The sequence below is a fragment of the Anser brachyrhynchus genome (assembly GCF_964034855.1).
Source record: "Anser brachyrhynchus genome assembly, chromosome: 14".
Classification (NCBI taxonomy): domain Eukaryota; kingdom Metazoa; phylum Chordata; class Aves; order Anseriformes; family Anatidae; genus Anser; species Anser brachyrhynchus.
Genome location: NC_137709.1, coordinates 12111116 through 12125220, shown reverse-complemented (window position 1 = coordinate 12125220; position 14105 = coordinate 12111116). Strand labels below are relative to the sequence as shown.

The 14105-nt window shown below is 49.5% G+C and overlaps 1 protein-coding gene across 2 annotated transcripts in view; it reads left to right on the top strand.

Annotated features, from left to right (window-relative positions):
- The window catches only part of HARS1 (histidyl-tRNA synthetase 1), a 15240-nt gene extending 1135 nt beyond the window's left edge, over positions 1–14105 (top strand). For both annotated transcript variants that reach the window (XM_080555912.1, XM_080555913.1), the window contains 11 exons: positions 997–1116; positions 1310–1405; positions 1961–2086; positions 3781–3888; positions 5757–5855; positions 8444–8537; positions 8747–8874; positions 8966–9208; positions 11568–11684; positions 12432–12578; positions 13597–14105. In XM_080555912.1, coding sequence (XP_080412038.1) covers positions 997–1116; positions 1310–1405; positions 1961–2086; positions 3781–3888; positions 5757–5855; positions 8444–8537; positions 8747–8874; positions 8966–9208; positions 11568–11684; positions 12432–12578; positions 13597–13656 — 1338 coding nt within the window. In that variant the 3' untranslated portion in view covers positions 13657–14105. The remainder of the gene's footprint in view (positions 1–996; positions 1117–1309; positions 1406–1960; positions 2087–3780; positions 3889–5756; positions 5856–8443; positions 8538–8746; positions 8875–8965; positions 9209–11567; positions 11685–12431; positions 12579–13596) is intronic.

The following is a 14105-nucleotide window of genomic DNA, read 5'->3' as shown; positions in this document are numbered from 1 at the left end:
ATCCTGGATGTTTCAACACTTGCAGCTGACCAGAGGCCAGCTGTGCTTTCATGCTGTGGCACAGAGACAGTTACTAATATACGTTAGTGTCACTGGTTTAAAGGAAGTGCCTCAACACAGTCTCGCTTGTCCATTTCCTTTATCACATCTTTTGGTAAATGTAACTATGGTGTGAGACCTGGGAAGAAAGAATATTTCACTGTTTAAAGATGCAGGGAGAGGATTTTGCAGCTCTGTGAGCATCAGGGGAAACAGCTTGGGTTTCCAGCTTCTCTCAGCCATGTCAGTGCACTGCTGAAAGCAATCCTTTGCTGTTCGACCTGCAGGTGTAATGTGCATACTCTCTCTGCTTCCTCCTTTCTAACTGTTGAGCCCTGGAAAAATTAAAGTGAGAGGTATAGTTAACTGACAGTTATGTGAGTTACTGAAAGCTTGAAGGCAGTCATTGAAACAATTTGGTGACTTAACAGTGATGAAGATTAAAAGGGAGCCCATCCCAGTGAACTTCACAGGTATTGTGCTTTGGAAATATGGTTTCTCTGTGGAAACCATAAAAAGCATAAAGCTGTTGCTTATTCCACAACTGCAAAGTACTGCCTGTCCTCCTATTTCCACCTCTCTGGGTGGCTTGTTGTGTAAGGGTCTGGTAAATGCTGCACATGAATGGGAGCTGTGGACAGGTCCTAGCTGCGTTGTCATCCTTGAAGGTGCTGGACTGTCTGGGTGTTGGATCCATGTTAGCTCCTTTGTTTTGTACATGGTGAAACTTCTGACATATTCAGCAGTGTAGACTGTAGCAGATCTCATCTGAGTTGTGTCCTAATATTTACCAATGCTGCTTTTTACCCCCTGTGCTGGTAGCTGGTGAATTGACCTGATCTCTCTAGCTTTGTAAGCAGTATGACAGATTCTTCGTGTCACCTCTCGCATCTGTCTGCCACTGTGTATCTCTAAGCCGATGTGTCATTTGCTTTTCTTTTCCTTTTCTCATCCCAGGGCACGCGGGACTACAGCCCCAAACAAATGGCCATTCGTGAGAGAGTTTTCAGTGCTATCATCAACTGCTTCAAGCGCCACGGAGCAGAAGTCATTGATACGCCAGTGTTTGAGCTGAAGGTGAGCAAGAGCGCAGCAAGTTGGCTGAGCTGGTGGGGATTCTGCAGTTGAAAGCCTGTGTTGAGGGCTGAGTTTTTCCATCTCCTAGGTGTCCTTCCTTTCTGTCCTTGTTCTGTGTGCTCCAGGACTCTTCTACTCTTGCTGAAGATGCTGGTCGTTCATGTGTCTCTTTCTTTTTTTTTTTTTTTTGTAGGAGACGCTAACGGGGAAATACGGAGAAGACTCAAAGCTCATCTATGATCTGAAAGATCAAGGAGGAGAGCTGCTGTCCCTGCGCTATGACCTGACTGTATCCTGCAACAGCCAGCACTGGGGGGTTTTGTCATCTTTGCTGCCCTCTTTTTGGGACAGTGCTGCCCCAAGGGCAAGGGAGGAAGAGGGAGGACAGTCCCTTGGTTCTGACCCTATACAGGCAGGGAAAGCATGAGCAGGTAGTGTGGTTTAGCAGGCACAGAACCATTGCTCAGTTATTTATTGCCCATTGTTCCTGTTAGGCAAAGTAACACTTTGTGTGTGGAGGGAAGAAAAATTTGAGTGGGGTTTCTTCTACAGCAGGGAACCCAGATTAGGCCATGAGATGTAACCCAGGGCAGTGCTGGGAGATGCCTGCAGGGGCACCTGTCCCTGTGCTAGTGGCAGGATGCGTGGGCTGTGTCATGGACAGCTGTGCAGACCCTGCAGCACCGTGGCCAGGCATGCTGTCTGGTAGCTGTTGCTTTGCCCCAGGGACGTGTGCCAAACTGCGCTGGGCATTGGGAAGATAGCGAGGCTGCAGCGCTGCCTGTGACTGATAACCGGGTGGGGTGATCCCTCTCTATTCCCATCCTTAACTCTGTGGTCCCAGGTGCCCTTCGCTCGCTACTTGGCAATGAATAAAATCACCAACATCAAGCGCTACCACATCGCTAAGGTGTACCGGCGGGACAACCCGGCCATGACCAGGGGCCGCTACAGGGAGTTCTACCAGTGTGTGAGTTTGGCCAGCAGCAGGGGTGCTGCTCTGCGGGTCTCTAGGCTGGGCAGTGGTTGTAGGGACATAGGACCGAAGGCTGTGTTATCTTGCAGTCGCCTTCCTTGTGATGGTGGGAAACTCATCTTCTACTTCTTTTCCCTCTGGGCTTGAAAAGCAGCTTGAGAGTGGGAGAGTCTGTGGATGATGGCTGTAACACGGGGCACTGCTGTATCAGGGAACTTTGCAATGTAACCCCCAGATGCTGGGCATGCTTTGCACTGTGGAGGAGGGCAGCTCCCTACTCTGTCCCACAGTGCTTGTCAGCCCGGTTGAGGGAAAGAATTTCCTTCTGATCCCAAATGTGGCAACAATTGAACTTTTTTGTGTGTGAGCGAGAATGCATGAGCCAGGTGAGTGACTCAGCCACAGCACCCGTTGCTTCCGTCCCGTGCTTAGTCCATCTTTATTTCAAAGGAAGGGAAAAACCCTGAGACCTAATTCCAGAACAAAGAATTCAATTTCCTCTGTGGCTTTCTCAGTGTGATAGCCCTGAGGAATGGATTTGTTCCACTGTACTATCACAGTCCCCAGGGCATCATATCGCAAGTAAATTCTTAATTGAGAATATTTCCATTTCTTCATACAATCCCTGCCTATACCTTCCAGCTTCGGACCTTGGTGAATGCCCATTTTCACACAACTTGGAGTCTTTGCTTGCTGTCTCATTTGAAAGAGCTTTCTAGGATCATCTTCTTAGGCTAGCTGCAAATAGGCTAAAACTTACTTGTGTCTGACAGCTTACTTATCCTTGTGCCAGTGCAGGTTTTTAAATGGTAGCTGTCATCCCTTGATACTGATTGCTTCCCTTTCCCAAACGAACATTTTGGAAATGTTGAGAGCAATCTTCCCCTCCCTAGGCTGGTTAGATCAAGCTCTGTTGCTTTTCTCTCCTTGGAGATGCTTTACTTCACTGCTTAGCCTTGTAGCTTTTTTTCTGCATCTTTTAAATATAACTGACCAGGCCTCCGCTGGGTTTTTCCAGTGAGATTTCACCTGTGCCCTGTACGATGGTAGCAGCATTTTCCTGGCTGTACCAGACCTTGCCCAGCTTCCTTGGGGATTGCATCAGCTTTCCTCACACTCAGCTGATTGGAGAGTTGACAGATGCAATCTCATCTCTTTCTTCCTCCATTGACCCAATTTATTTTGGAAGCTTGTTGAAGGCATGTTGAAATTTACTGAGTCGCGAATCATTCCTGTGTTCCTAATTGTTCTTTTACTCAAGATGTGATTGAAAACTTTGCATTTGGAGATTTGTAAATTGGGGTGGGATAAGAGGTCTCTTTTTGCTTCTTTTGTTTTTCTTCTCTGAATGTTGATGACTTCTGTTGTATTATTCCCATTGTGTGCCTGGTCATTAACTTGATTTGCTTGTATATTAAAAAAAGAAAAAAAAAAACATCATGGGGATCAAGGAAAAACATTTGGCATTTAGGTCATACCAAATAACAAGTAGTTTTCTCCTCCCCTTCCTGGTTCCTTTGTTCTATTTATTTGCTATTGATGATCTCTGCTGTCTTCTTTTTTGTCGTTTTTCACAACATTTCTGTTGCTTTTTGTAAACAAACTGCTATTAACAGCAGAGTTGAAGCTGTGTGGCTGCAGCCCTCTCTGCTGTGCTGAAATGCTCTCTGCCTTCTCTTGTTCCTCAGGATTTTGACATCGCTGGCCAGTTTGACCCTATGATTCCAGATGCTGAGTGCCTGAAGATAGTGCACGAGATCCTGAGTGACCTGCAGCTTGGGGACTTTCTCATTAAGGTGAGGTCAGAGCTGGATCCTCAGACAGTTTTCTTTGTGCCACAGTAGGAAGCAGTGGCTGCTGTTTGTGGTTTTACACAACAGCACCTGTTCCTACTCTAATGCACACTGAGGTGTGTGGTTCAGGTGCAGTAGTCATCTTGCCTCTCTGCCTTCTCATGGTGTCTATACTAAAGGGCTGGACTTCATTTCAGGCTCCCCTTTAGATGGGAATTAAGTAGGTTTCCTGAGGCCATAGTTGGCAGAGTTCTCTCTCATCAACCATGGTCCCCTACAAAATGCCCAGCAGCAAAGTAACAAGATGACTGCCACGTTCACTGCCTGCAGTAAAATACAGGGTCTGGCCCAGGATCCCTGCACTTGTCCCAGCTATTAATGCCCCTTAGTATGAACACCTGTGTGTGTGCACTGTGTCGTTTGCAAACTCTTGCCTTCCCACCAACTCCTTTCCAGGGCTGAGCTTGTAGTGCACTTCAAAACACCTCTGTTACCTTGGTGTGGCTGCAAGTGGTGCTGGATGTGGGGATCAGACAGGATGGGAAGGGTGTAGGAGAGTAGTGGGTAGGAGGGTCTGATGTGCAGGAGGTTGGTGGGATCTCTGCGAAGGCCCCAGAGTCGTGGTGTGGCCTGGGTGCTGCACTCCCAGCTGCCTGCCCCTGAACCAGTCCGGGAGGAGCTGAAGCATTGTGCATAGGGGCTGCGTATCTAGATCAAGTCCAGCTAGTTTGTGTTTGGCCAGTGGTACGGGCAAATCTATTTGAGGATGAGCAGGCATCTCTGCAATGGGGAACAGCAGAATAACCTGCCTGCAGTGGAGGAGGGCTCCATGACTTCTGTGAGGGACTCTTTGGTTGATATCAACGCTGGAGGGTTACAACCTCCTGAGCAGTCTTTGTTTCTGTCTAATTTAACTGTAGATGCTCTCACTACCCATGGAGTTTTGAATGCAGCTAAGCCTTTGGCCTCAATTACCTTCTCTTACAGAACATAATTAAACCATGGAATTGACTTCACTATCAAAAGAAGTAAAAGAAAAGAAAATCTCCTAGTAAGGTTTTAACATAACCAGATGTCCCTTTGTTCTTGTGCTGAGAGTGCAGCGTGACATACTGCATTCATCTCCTCAGTCTGCGGTCTGTTCCCAAGTTGTTTTTACGTATCCCCCTATGAGATGATTCATAGGCCCCTGTACTGGGTTCATGTGGCAAGATTTTGGTAGCAAGGGTGCTGCAAGAAGAGATCGCAGGTGGATATGTGCTGAAGGAGGAAGCTGCAGCCTGTGGAGAGGAGCCCGAGAGTGCAGTGGCTCTCCCCAGGCTTGGCAGGACCCAGTTGTGCAGGCTGACCTGCTCTTGGGGGGAGAGGCAGCTTAGCTCCCCAGGAATGGGGAAGAGACAGAAATTACCCAGAAACCGTAAAGCGAGGAAAAAAAAAATGGCAGCCTCCCTCTAGGCATGCTTATTTCAGGTAGACTGTACTATGGTTCTTCCACCATCCCTTGCTCCTCTTTGCTGTTCCAGCTGAGTCTGGCTCACCATGTTCTTGCCAAGCTCATTTTCTCACCTTCCCTCTGTCAGTTCCTAATCTACAGCAAAGTTTTACCCCCTTCTGCCTGTGGCTTCTTGAGTGGCTAGAGAGGCATGTTGGCAGAGGCTTTTGAAAATGCAGATAGCCGTCTTTTTTTTCGCCACAGATTTGCAACGGGAAATAACTTGCACATCAGAACACCAGAGTGTCTGGGGCCCATATTTCCCTTGGGGTTAGGGTGACCGCTAGATTCTCTTTTGTGCTTAAAACTAGAGAGGAGAGAAACTCATCTGAAGCATCTGCTTGAGCTCATAGTAAATGACTTTTTCCTTGTCTCCCAGGTCAACGATCGGCGCATCCTTGATGGGATGTTTGCAGTTTGTGGTGTCCCGGACAGCAAGTTCCGAACAATCTGCTCCAGTGTTGACAAACTGGATAAGGTATGGACTGGAGCTCCGGGCTTCTGGAGTTCCTGTGAGTCTCTGTCCAGGTCTATGAGAACGGTCTGGAAAATGCTGGTAAACATCAGGTTGCACATGTGAGCCCCTTCACCCTATGCATTGAGAGGGAAGGGGGGCACACCAGGCATGTCGGTCACATAGCAAAACTGGATTCTGCACTTCCTCCTCTAGCATCCCACAAGGTCCTGAGAAATGGAAAAGAAGGGAGGGAAAATAGCTCTTCATATGGGAGGTTCAACATCCCAAATCTTAGCTTTCTTAAGCTGCTACTGCTTATGAATCTAGGTCATGAAAACCTGCCCCCAGACTAGTCTAGGGCATTCAAAAGACTTTTCAAATGCAGCAGGTTCAGTTCTGGCAGTGTGAGGAATCACAGTTGTTTCCTGGAACCTTTGCTAAAATTTCACACCTCCGTAGCAAGGCAAAAAAAAACTGACATAAAGGGAAAATCTCTGTCATTCTCAGAAGTAGAGAATTGCAATCGTAAGTGGTGGATGTATAAGGCAGTGAGCTTACAGGTGACAAGGCTGAGACAAATGGACATCCCCAGGTGGCGAGGCTGCTGAAGTTGTTTTGTTGTCCAGTTGTTTTGTTGTGCTATCTGCAAGCTCGTGTCGTTCTTGGTTGGTACTGTGATGTCTTGTCTAGCATCCCTGCTGAGAGCACAGAGCCTGCATCACGTGCACGTTGCTGGCCGTGCTGTGCATGAGCAGGGTGTCGCTGTACAGCATGCATCTCCAGCTGTTTTGAGGACCCTCAGGAGGTAGTCCCAAGTAGCTGCATCAGAGATGCAGCAAAGGGAAGTGAGGCAGACCTGTATGGACGACGTTTCCATGTTCACCTGGAGGTGGAGATCTGAGGTAGAGGAAAGGGCTTGGAGTGAGAAGGAATAGGAAACTAGAAACACAGAGCTGTAAAATAACACCAGCAGCACTTTTCCTGCCTCCTGCGCAGGGGAAGGGTGGTCAGTTTGGTACTGCTCTGTATTGTATGTGTCCCCACAGCATGTCTTCGCACTCATCTGTTGCTACCATCAGTGCAAGGATGTTACTGCGAGGAACAGGGCTCCAGGGCTGTCCTGGACCGCACAGCATCCTAGCAGGGTGCACACAGTCACAAGGAGAACGTTGCTCAGGGCCGTAATCTCTCTTCCCAGTGCTGCGAGACTGCAGTAGCCCATCCCACATCTCCTGGTCGCTTTATTCACACTTGTAGTGGTTTGAACTTGTAGGACAGGTTTGGTTTTTTTGAGCGTGCTATATGTGGACTTCTCTATCTTACTCTAGTTTGGTGTGATGCAGAACAGCCCTCTCTGTACAACTGTTCCTGTAAGAGACAAGGCAGGAAGTAGGTACAACTGGTAGGTTTGTGCTCACCAAGCTGCCTCAAAAGCTCTGACTGTTGTGTTGGTCTCTAAGGGATTCAGGCCCTTATGTGGACTTCTGGGAGGAGGGAAAGGTGCCAGTGTAGGAAGAACTCTTTATCTGCAGCCAATCGTCTTTACTATAGGCCCTAGTCAGGTACGGGAATGCTGGAGAGATCAGTCTATAAATGTGTGTACAGTCCTCCACTGAAAGCTAAGGAAGAGGAACCTTAAAATGAAGTGCCATCTATAGACTCAGTTTTCTTGGCTTGAGATCCAAATCAGAATTTCAAGGGGAATTTCAGTGTCATCAGAGACATGCGGGGCACAGTTTGTGGGCTGATTGCTTAAAGGAGTGCTTTTAGCTTTCCTGTGGAATCCTGTTAAACAAAGTGACCTGGTGTCTCATCTTGTACGTTCACGTTGCTTTGCTCAAGGATGAACAAATGATGGCCTCCTTTGGAGGCCTTATCTGGTTTATTGAAGTCAGGTAGAGGAGGCCTTAGTCAAAGTGCTGTTAGCAGTGAGATGTATTGCAGGGGCATGACTGAAGTGTAGGTTTGGGGGCTGTGTATGCGTGGAAGAGCAGCAGGAAGGGAGGACCGGGCTTTTCTGGGGTGGCGTGATTTCCTTGTTATTGTACAGAAAGGCTGTGTTTTAACTTAGTGCAGCCGGATGCTGTCACGGCTCTGTTTCTTTGACCCCCTTGCTCGGTGGGAAAGCTGTTGCTTATCCTGCTTACATTGGGCTTTTGTATTATCCAGCCATCTCCTCACAACTTTCCAGGTGGTGGGCATGACCTGCAACGCTTCCATAACTGGTGTATATGACTGTACCTAACCATGGAAACCACACCAGCAAGACGTCTCTCAAACTCAGTACAAATGTCTAATTCTGGCCAGATATCTAAACCAAAATGTTTGTCCTGGGGCTGTCAGGATTTTGGGCCGCTTTGGTGACTTCAGGGTTAGGATACAAACGGACCGTGCAGAGGTACAAGAAGTGTAGTTAGAACCATGCCTCGAGAGCATTTGATTTGCTGCTCTTCTCATGCACCTTTTAACCACCCTGAAGGAGTTCTGCAGTGTAAAGATGTGTGAGGGCGGACGTCTCTTCACTTGTATGGGACTGCATTAACCGAGACGTTCCTCAGGAGAGACTGTATCCCTGGGGCAGTGGCTCATGTTCTTCTCACCCCTCACAGGTGCCCTGGGAGGATGTGAAGAATGAGATGGTAGGAGAGAAGGGGCTCTCTCCCGAGGGCGCAGATCGCATTGGGGAGTACGTCCAGCTTCACGGTGAGCACGGTGGGATGGAGCCCTTGTCCCTCCCTGCAGCCTGCTCCCTCGTGCTCCCAACAAGTGCAGCTGCTCTCTGCCAGGCCAGGCAGGGGCTGGCGTGCCCGGGGCAGGGACGGAGGGGAGCGAAGCAGCACGTGCAGCTGGCCGGGCCCATCGTTGCAGGTGCTGCTGTGCTGGCAGATGTGAGGCATGACTTGTTCCCGCAGGTGGCCTGGACCTGATCGAGCAGCTTCTCCAGGACCCGAAGCTGTCCCAGAACAAGCTGGCCAAGGAGGGTCTGGGGGACATGAAGCTGCTGTTTGAGTACCTGACCCTGTTTGGCATCACTGGGAAGGTGAGGAGGGGCGGAGGCAGGAGGGGGTGCTGCCCTGGTGTCTGGGCAGCCCCGAGCGTGGCGCTGAGGGGGCTTCCCTTGTGTCCCACAGATCTCGTTTGACCTGAGCCTGGCGCGAGGCCTGGACTACTACACAGGGGTGATCTATGAGGCTGTCCTGCTGCAGCAGCAGAACGACCACGTGGAGGACCCGGTCAGCGTTGGGAGCGTGGCCGGAGGCGGTCGTTACGATGGTCTGGTGGGGATGTTTGATCCCAAGGGACGGAAGGTGCCCTGTGTGGGGGTGAGCATAGGGATCGAGCGGATCTTCTCCATCCTAGAGCAGAGAGTGGAGGTAAGTGCCTTGATGCTCAACTAAGCACAGAGAAAGAGTAAGGATTTACATTCTCCTCACGTACCTGTTGGAGAATTTTGCACAGCTTTAATGTAGCAGAAATTAAGGATTTGTTATATATCTTTATAGAAAATAAGGGTTTTTTTATATGATTTTAACAGCACTTAATCAGTATATAAGCATCAGTCAATTAACACAGCGATCTAAAGGAATTTGCTACAATAGAAACAGAAACTTTGTTAAAGATTTATGAATGGCAAGGTTCACAGAAGGCTTATTGGAGGATCTAGGTTTCTAAAAGCAGTGGTGTGCTTCCAAAATACCCCTCTTAGAGGGAATGTCTCCGCCTTATCCCTTGTCTGCCTTTGCCCACGGATGAGCTTGTTCCTCAAGGAGTCAGCCCTGGGATGCACATCCCATTGGGGTGCCCTGAGAGGTTCCTTCAGCTAAGGGGGTGTTGCGTTAAGGGTGTGTGGCTGAGGGAGGTCTTCCCGTTGAGTCACGAGGTTCAGAAAGGACCCCCTTGCTTTCTAAACTCCTTCTCAGAGAGGAGCCTAGGTGCAGCTGGATCCAGTCCTAATCCCAGACTTGGTCAATGGTTTATGTCTAAAGGATTATGAGTATAGCCACTTTATAGAGTCAACGTTTGCCTGTTTCAGAGCCCTGCCAAGGACTTTCAGAGTGACAGTTTTGCAAAGTTGAAAAGATAGGTAACTTATTAAGGTGACAGATATCACAGATTCGGGATTGCCATTAATAAATTCACTTACTGCAATAATTGAGCTCAAGTTAATAGTTTAGCGCTTTAGTTATCAATATTTTCCTGAGTAATACCTGACAGAGTTGGAGGCAAAAGTCTTACCAAGAGGCATCCCTGCTTGGGAAGGAGAGAGGTCCAGGCCCGTCAACCCATCTGATAATTGGAGTTCTCATCCTCTACATCCGCAAAAAGAGGTTTCTGTAAAGCAGATTTATACTTTTGGTGAGATGGGACTGAGTCATTTATCATGTGTCTGGCTCTCAGCAAGGCTTGTTGCATTGTTTGGTCAAGAGGAAAGGGGAGGTGAGACCAACAGAGACAGGTTGCTTTCCTGGCTTGACTTGAAACATTGGGCTGTGAGGCTTCCCGCTTACTTGTTGTAGTTCCCAGGCCCATTGTTCAATTGCAGATCTCCAACAACTGTTTTGTACTTTGGCCAGATGAGCAGGATATGCATGTTAATCAATTCACATTCCCATGTGTTAATTAAACCACATTCCTGCTCAAGCCCAGTCTCAGCAATCCTCTGCTGATTTACAGTCACTCGGTGTCTCAACACCAACAAGCCTGGCAGTATTCTACAGGGGGAGATCAAGGGTGCAGCCCACTGCTGTCCCTTGAGAGCTCAAACAATTCTTGCTTGAGATCACTATTCATAGGATTGCAAAGCCATTGTCTTTCGATTAGTAATTTTTCAGGATTCAGGTCTTTTGCCAGTTTGTTTAGGAATCAGGTTGTACAACCCCCCTTCCCTTAGCCCTTAATCACGTCTTTGTCAATTAGTAACAGGGGTGTGAGGCAGCCCTCTGTAGATAACAGAGGAATGATGCCAGAAAAGAAAAGGCTTTCGCTTTCATATTTATTACATAAAGTGCTTGACTCATAGTCAAGCTCAGTTTTCTTACCAGGTTGTTTCCTGGAATGAACTCTCCTGAGCTCATTCTCCTCTCTATTGGCAGACACAACTGGGATTTCTAAGAGGAAACTGAATTCTTCCCCCACAACCTCCAATCCTTGCCAGGTTTGGTCCTCTGCAGCTGACCTTTTAAAGACTTATCCCTTCAGAGAGAGCAGAGGCAGGAAGGTGCTGCTTTGAGTATCCAGCATCTGCCATGGGAGCAGGTGGCTCCTGACAGTCCTGGAGCACCTCAGCTCGCTGCTGTTAATCTAACCTATAGTTTCCAGCCCAGCTGTAGAGCTGGCAGCTGGCTCTGTGCAGCTTCCTTAGCTTGCTGCTCCTTAGCCACTCAGAGCAGATCTCCAAGAGGCCACAGGCCTTTGGGTGTGGAGGAACAACCTCTAGGCAGAAGTTGTCAGAAATTGCTCATTCTCAGCATGTTCTGCAGCCTGTGCAAACCCACATCACAGGAGGGAGGCTGGGTTAAGCCCCCAACATGGATCATGCGCAGAGAGATTCTGGTCTAGGATGGGGTCTCTGGGGCATTGCCTGACCCTCCAGAGTTTATGCTGTTCATCCCACTGACCCTGAGCCTCTTCACTGCTAAACTGATGGGCTTGGGGTGGGGACCTCATAGGATCATAGGGTCTCAGGTATGTCCGTATATCTGTGTCATCTCTTGAATCTTGTCCCCTCTCTAGGCCTCTGAGGAGAAGATCAGGACAACAGAAACACAGGTGCTGGTGGCCTCTGCCCAAAAGAAGCTCCTTGAAGAGCGGCTGAAGCTCATCTCTGAGCTATGGGATGCTGGAATCAAGGTATGACCAGGCAATGGCCAAGTCAGGAGCTGCCTGATCTGCCCTCTTATGCCAGGAATGGACCAGACCTGGGTTTGCTGTGGGAGAAAGGAGTCACAGGGAGAACATGGGCAGCAGATTGCCTTCCTGGATTGAGCCTGCTTCTTCCAAATGTCCCAGATGAGATGTTCTCCAGTGGGGGCTGGGTGGTACAACTTGATTAGCCCTGTAATACTGCAGGGGATGCTCTGGCTTTGTCTACTCAGGACAGATTCCCAAAGCAGGCAGTGCTTCAGCCTCTGCTGCATGGCAGCTGTGATGCCACTTCCAACAGAAAACAAAAAGTGCAGAGCCTTGCAAGGAGGGGAGGAGCCTGGGCGGTGTTTCCCACAGGCTGAAGACAACCTGTGTCAGGGCCCTGCTCCTGCTGCAGGCAGTCTCCCTTGGCTGAACAGAGGAGAATGGGTGCTCCACAGGGCTTCTGAGCTGCTAGGGTCACCAGAGGTGTCAGCCCTGGTCAGATGTAGACTGGAGCTGATGACCTCGTGTTTTCCCAGGAGCAGCACTGTCTGCTGAGTACCTTGGAGCTGTGTTGCATTACTCATTAGCTGCAGTGCCCTGCCTTCTCTGTTAGCTAGTCTGTGCATACATCCACACCCAGCAAATGGCAATGATGAGACTGGCCCGGAATGCTGGGGGGTGTGATGATGGGGGTGCAGAGAAACAGGCCCATGCTGAGTACAACGTTGTGCTCTGGTTCCATTCCAGGCAGAAATACTGTACAAGAAGAACCCCAAGCTCCTGAATCAGCTGCAGTACTGCGAGGACACGGGCATCCCCCTTGTTGCCATTGTGGGAGAGCAGGAACTCAAGGATGGAGTTGTTAAGCTGCGGGTCGTGGCAACCCGTGAGGAGGTGAGTGAGGCTCGTGGTGGCTTGGAGGGGAGTGATGGCTGCTTACCTTCCCTCCCAGCTCAGGCAAGCCCTCCAAACCTATCCGTACCCTGTCCAGTTGCAGTGCAGTCAGCTTGTACATAGCAAGGTGGCTCTGCAGGCTCATGCTTCAGGTGTGGTACCCAAAGGGGAGATGAAGGCTGTAGGGCGCTTCCATCTAAGGTGGAAGGCCTCCAAGACTCAGCAAAGCTGCTCCTACGGAAGTTGTAGTGAGGGAAGAGGGTGTGAGCCAGAACTGGCAGATTTGAGGTGAGGCCTGCGGGCTGATGGCAGTGGTCTTGTGCATGCACTTTTAGACACCGGGTGAGGTGAGTCTCCAGCCCTTCTTGACTTGCTGTGGAATACATGCTTTGGCATCAGTTCACCACCAAGTGGCAGGTTTTCAGGATTTCGTACATTGCCTTCCTCACTAGACTTCTTTTAGCTGTTGTCTCTCCAGGGACTTCTGTAACATCCCAGGTTCTGATTCCTTGTCCCATGCAGTTTCCTGGAGCTGAGGAGCCCTGTTTTCTCCCTGTTGTCTCCTTGTGGTTGACTCTGGAAAGTCTCCCACCACGCGGCCTCCTTGAACTCCTAGATATTCCTCACCTTGGGGGCCTGGGGTGAGGGGTTGGATCATGGGCTGTGTGGCTGCTTCCATGTACCTTCCAGGGTGTGGGAGCATTGCTGAAGGTGATCTGGTGGGAACTGTGGCAATCTGTGCACTGGCCTCAGTTTTGGAAATACTGAAAGCGTGTTGCTTTTGGTCATTTGGCAGGAGGGTGCTTGGCAAGGTGGATGGGCAGTGCTTGCTCTCACAGGGCTGCATTCAGCTCTGTGTATGGTGCTGCTGTCTCCTCACCCCCCTAAAGGGACTGGTGACATGATGGTGGGATCTCATGAGACAAGAGGGCCACAAGTGGGATGTGGGACCAGAGAAAGTCACCCAGTGACAAGCTGCTTGTGTTGTATTTATGGACCTTTGTGCTCTCCCGTGTAGGTCAACATTCGCAGGGAGAACCTCATTGAGGAGATCAGGATGCGAACAAGTCAGCTTTAAAGCCCACGTGGACCTGTCTACTTGTTCATTGGATTCTGGTGGACAGATTTCCTCCTCTAAATACCAAGTTGGTCATCTCCTTCACCAGGCCAGGTGGCAGCAAGTGCAGGGTCAGGGGGAGCCTTTGAAAGCTGTATTTATTCTTGTTTTGTGCGCTCCCTTTCCCATCGGGGGGAGAGAGGCTACACTGACTCTTACAAAATGCCCTGGCTCTTCCGTATGTTGCTGGAAAGATGTTTTGCAAGTGGCTCTGGCACACTGTGGCCTCCCGTCTGCAGTTGTTACCATGACATGTGGAGCCCCGCACTGTCAGCAGACCCCAGGCTCTTGGCTGCAGCTTCTTGTTCCCTTCATGTTGAATAAATGTTCAGTCCAGTGTGTGGCTGCCGGGAGGTGACCTTATCCCAAGCCAGCTGTTCCAAGAAACAATAAATACTCTGCCAACCCCC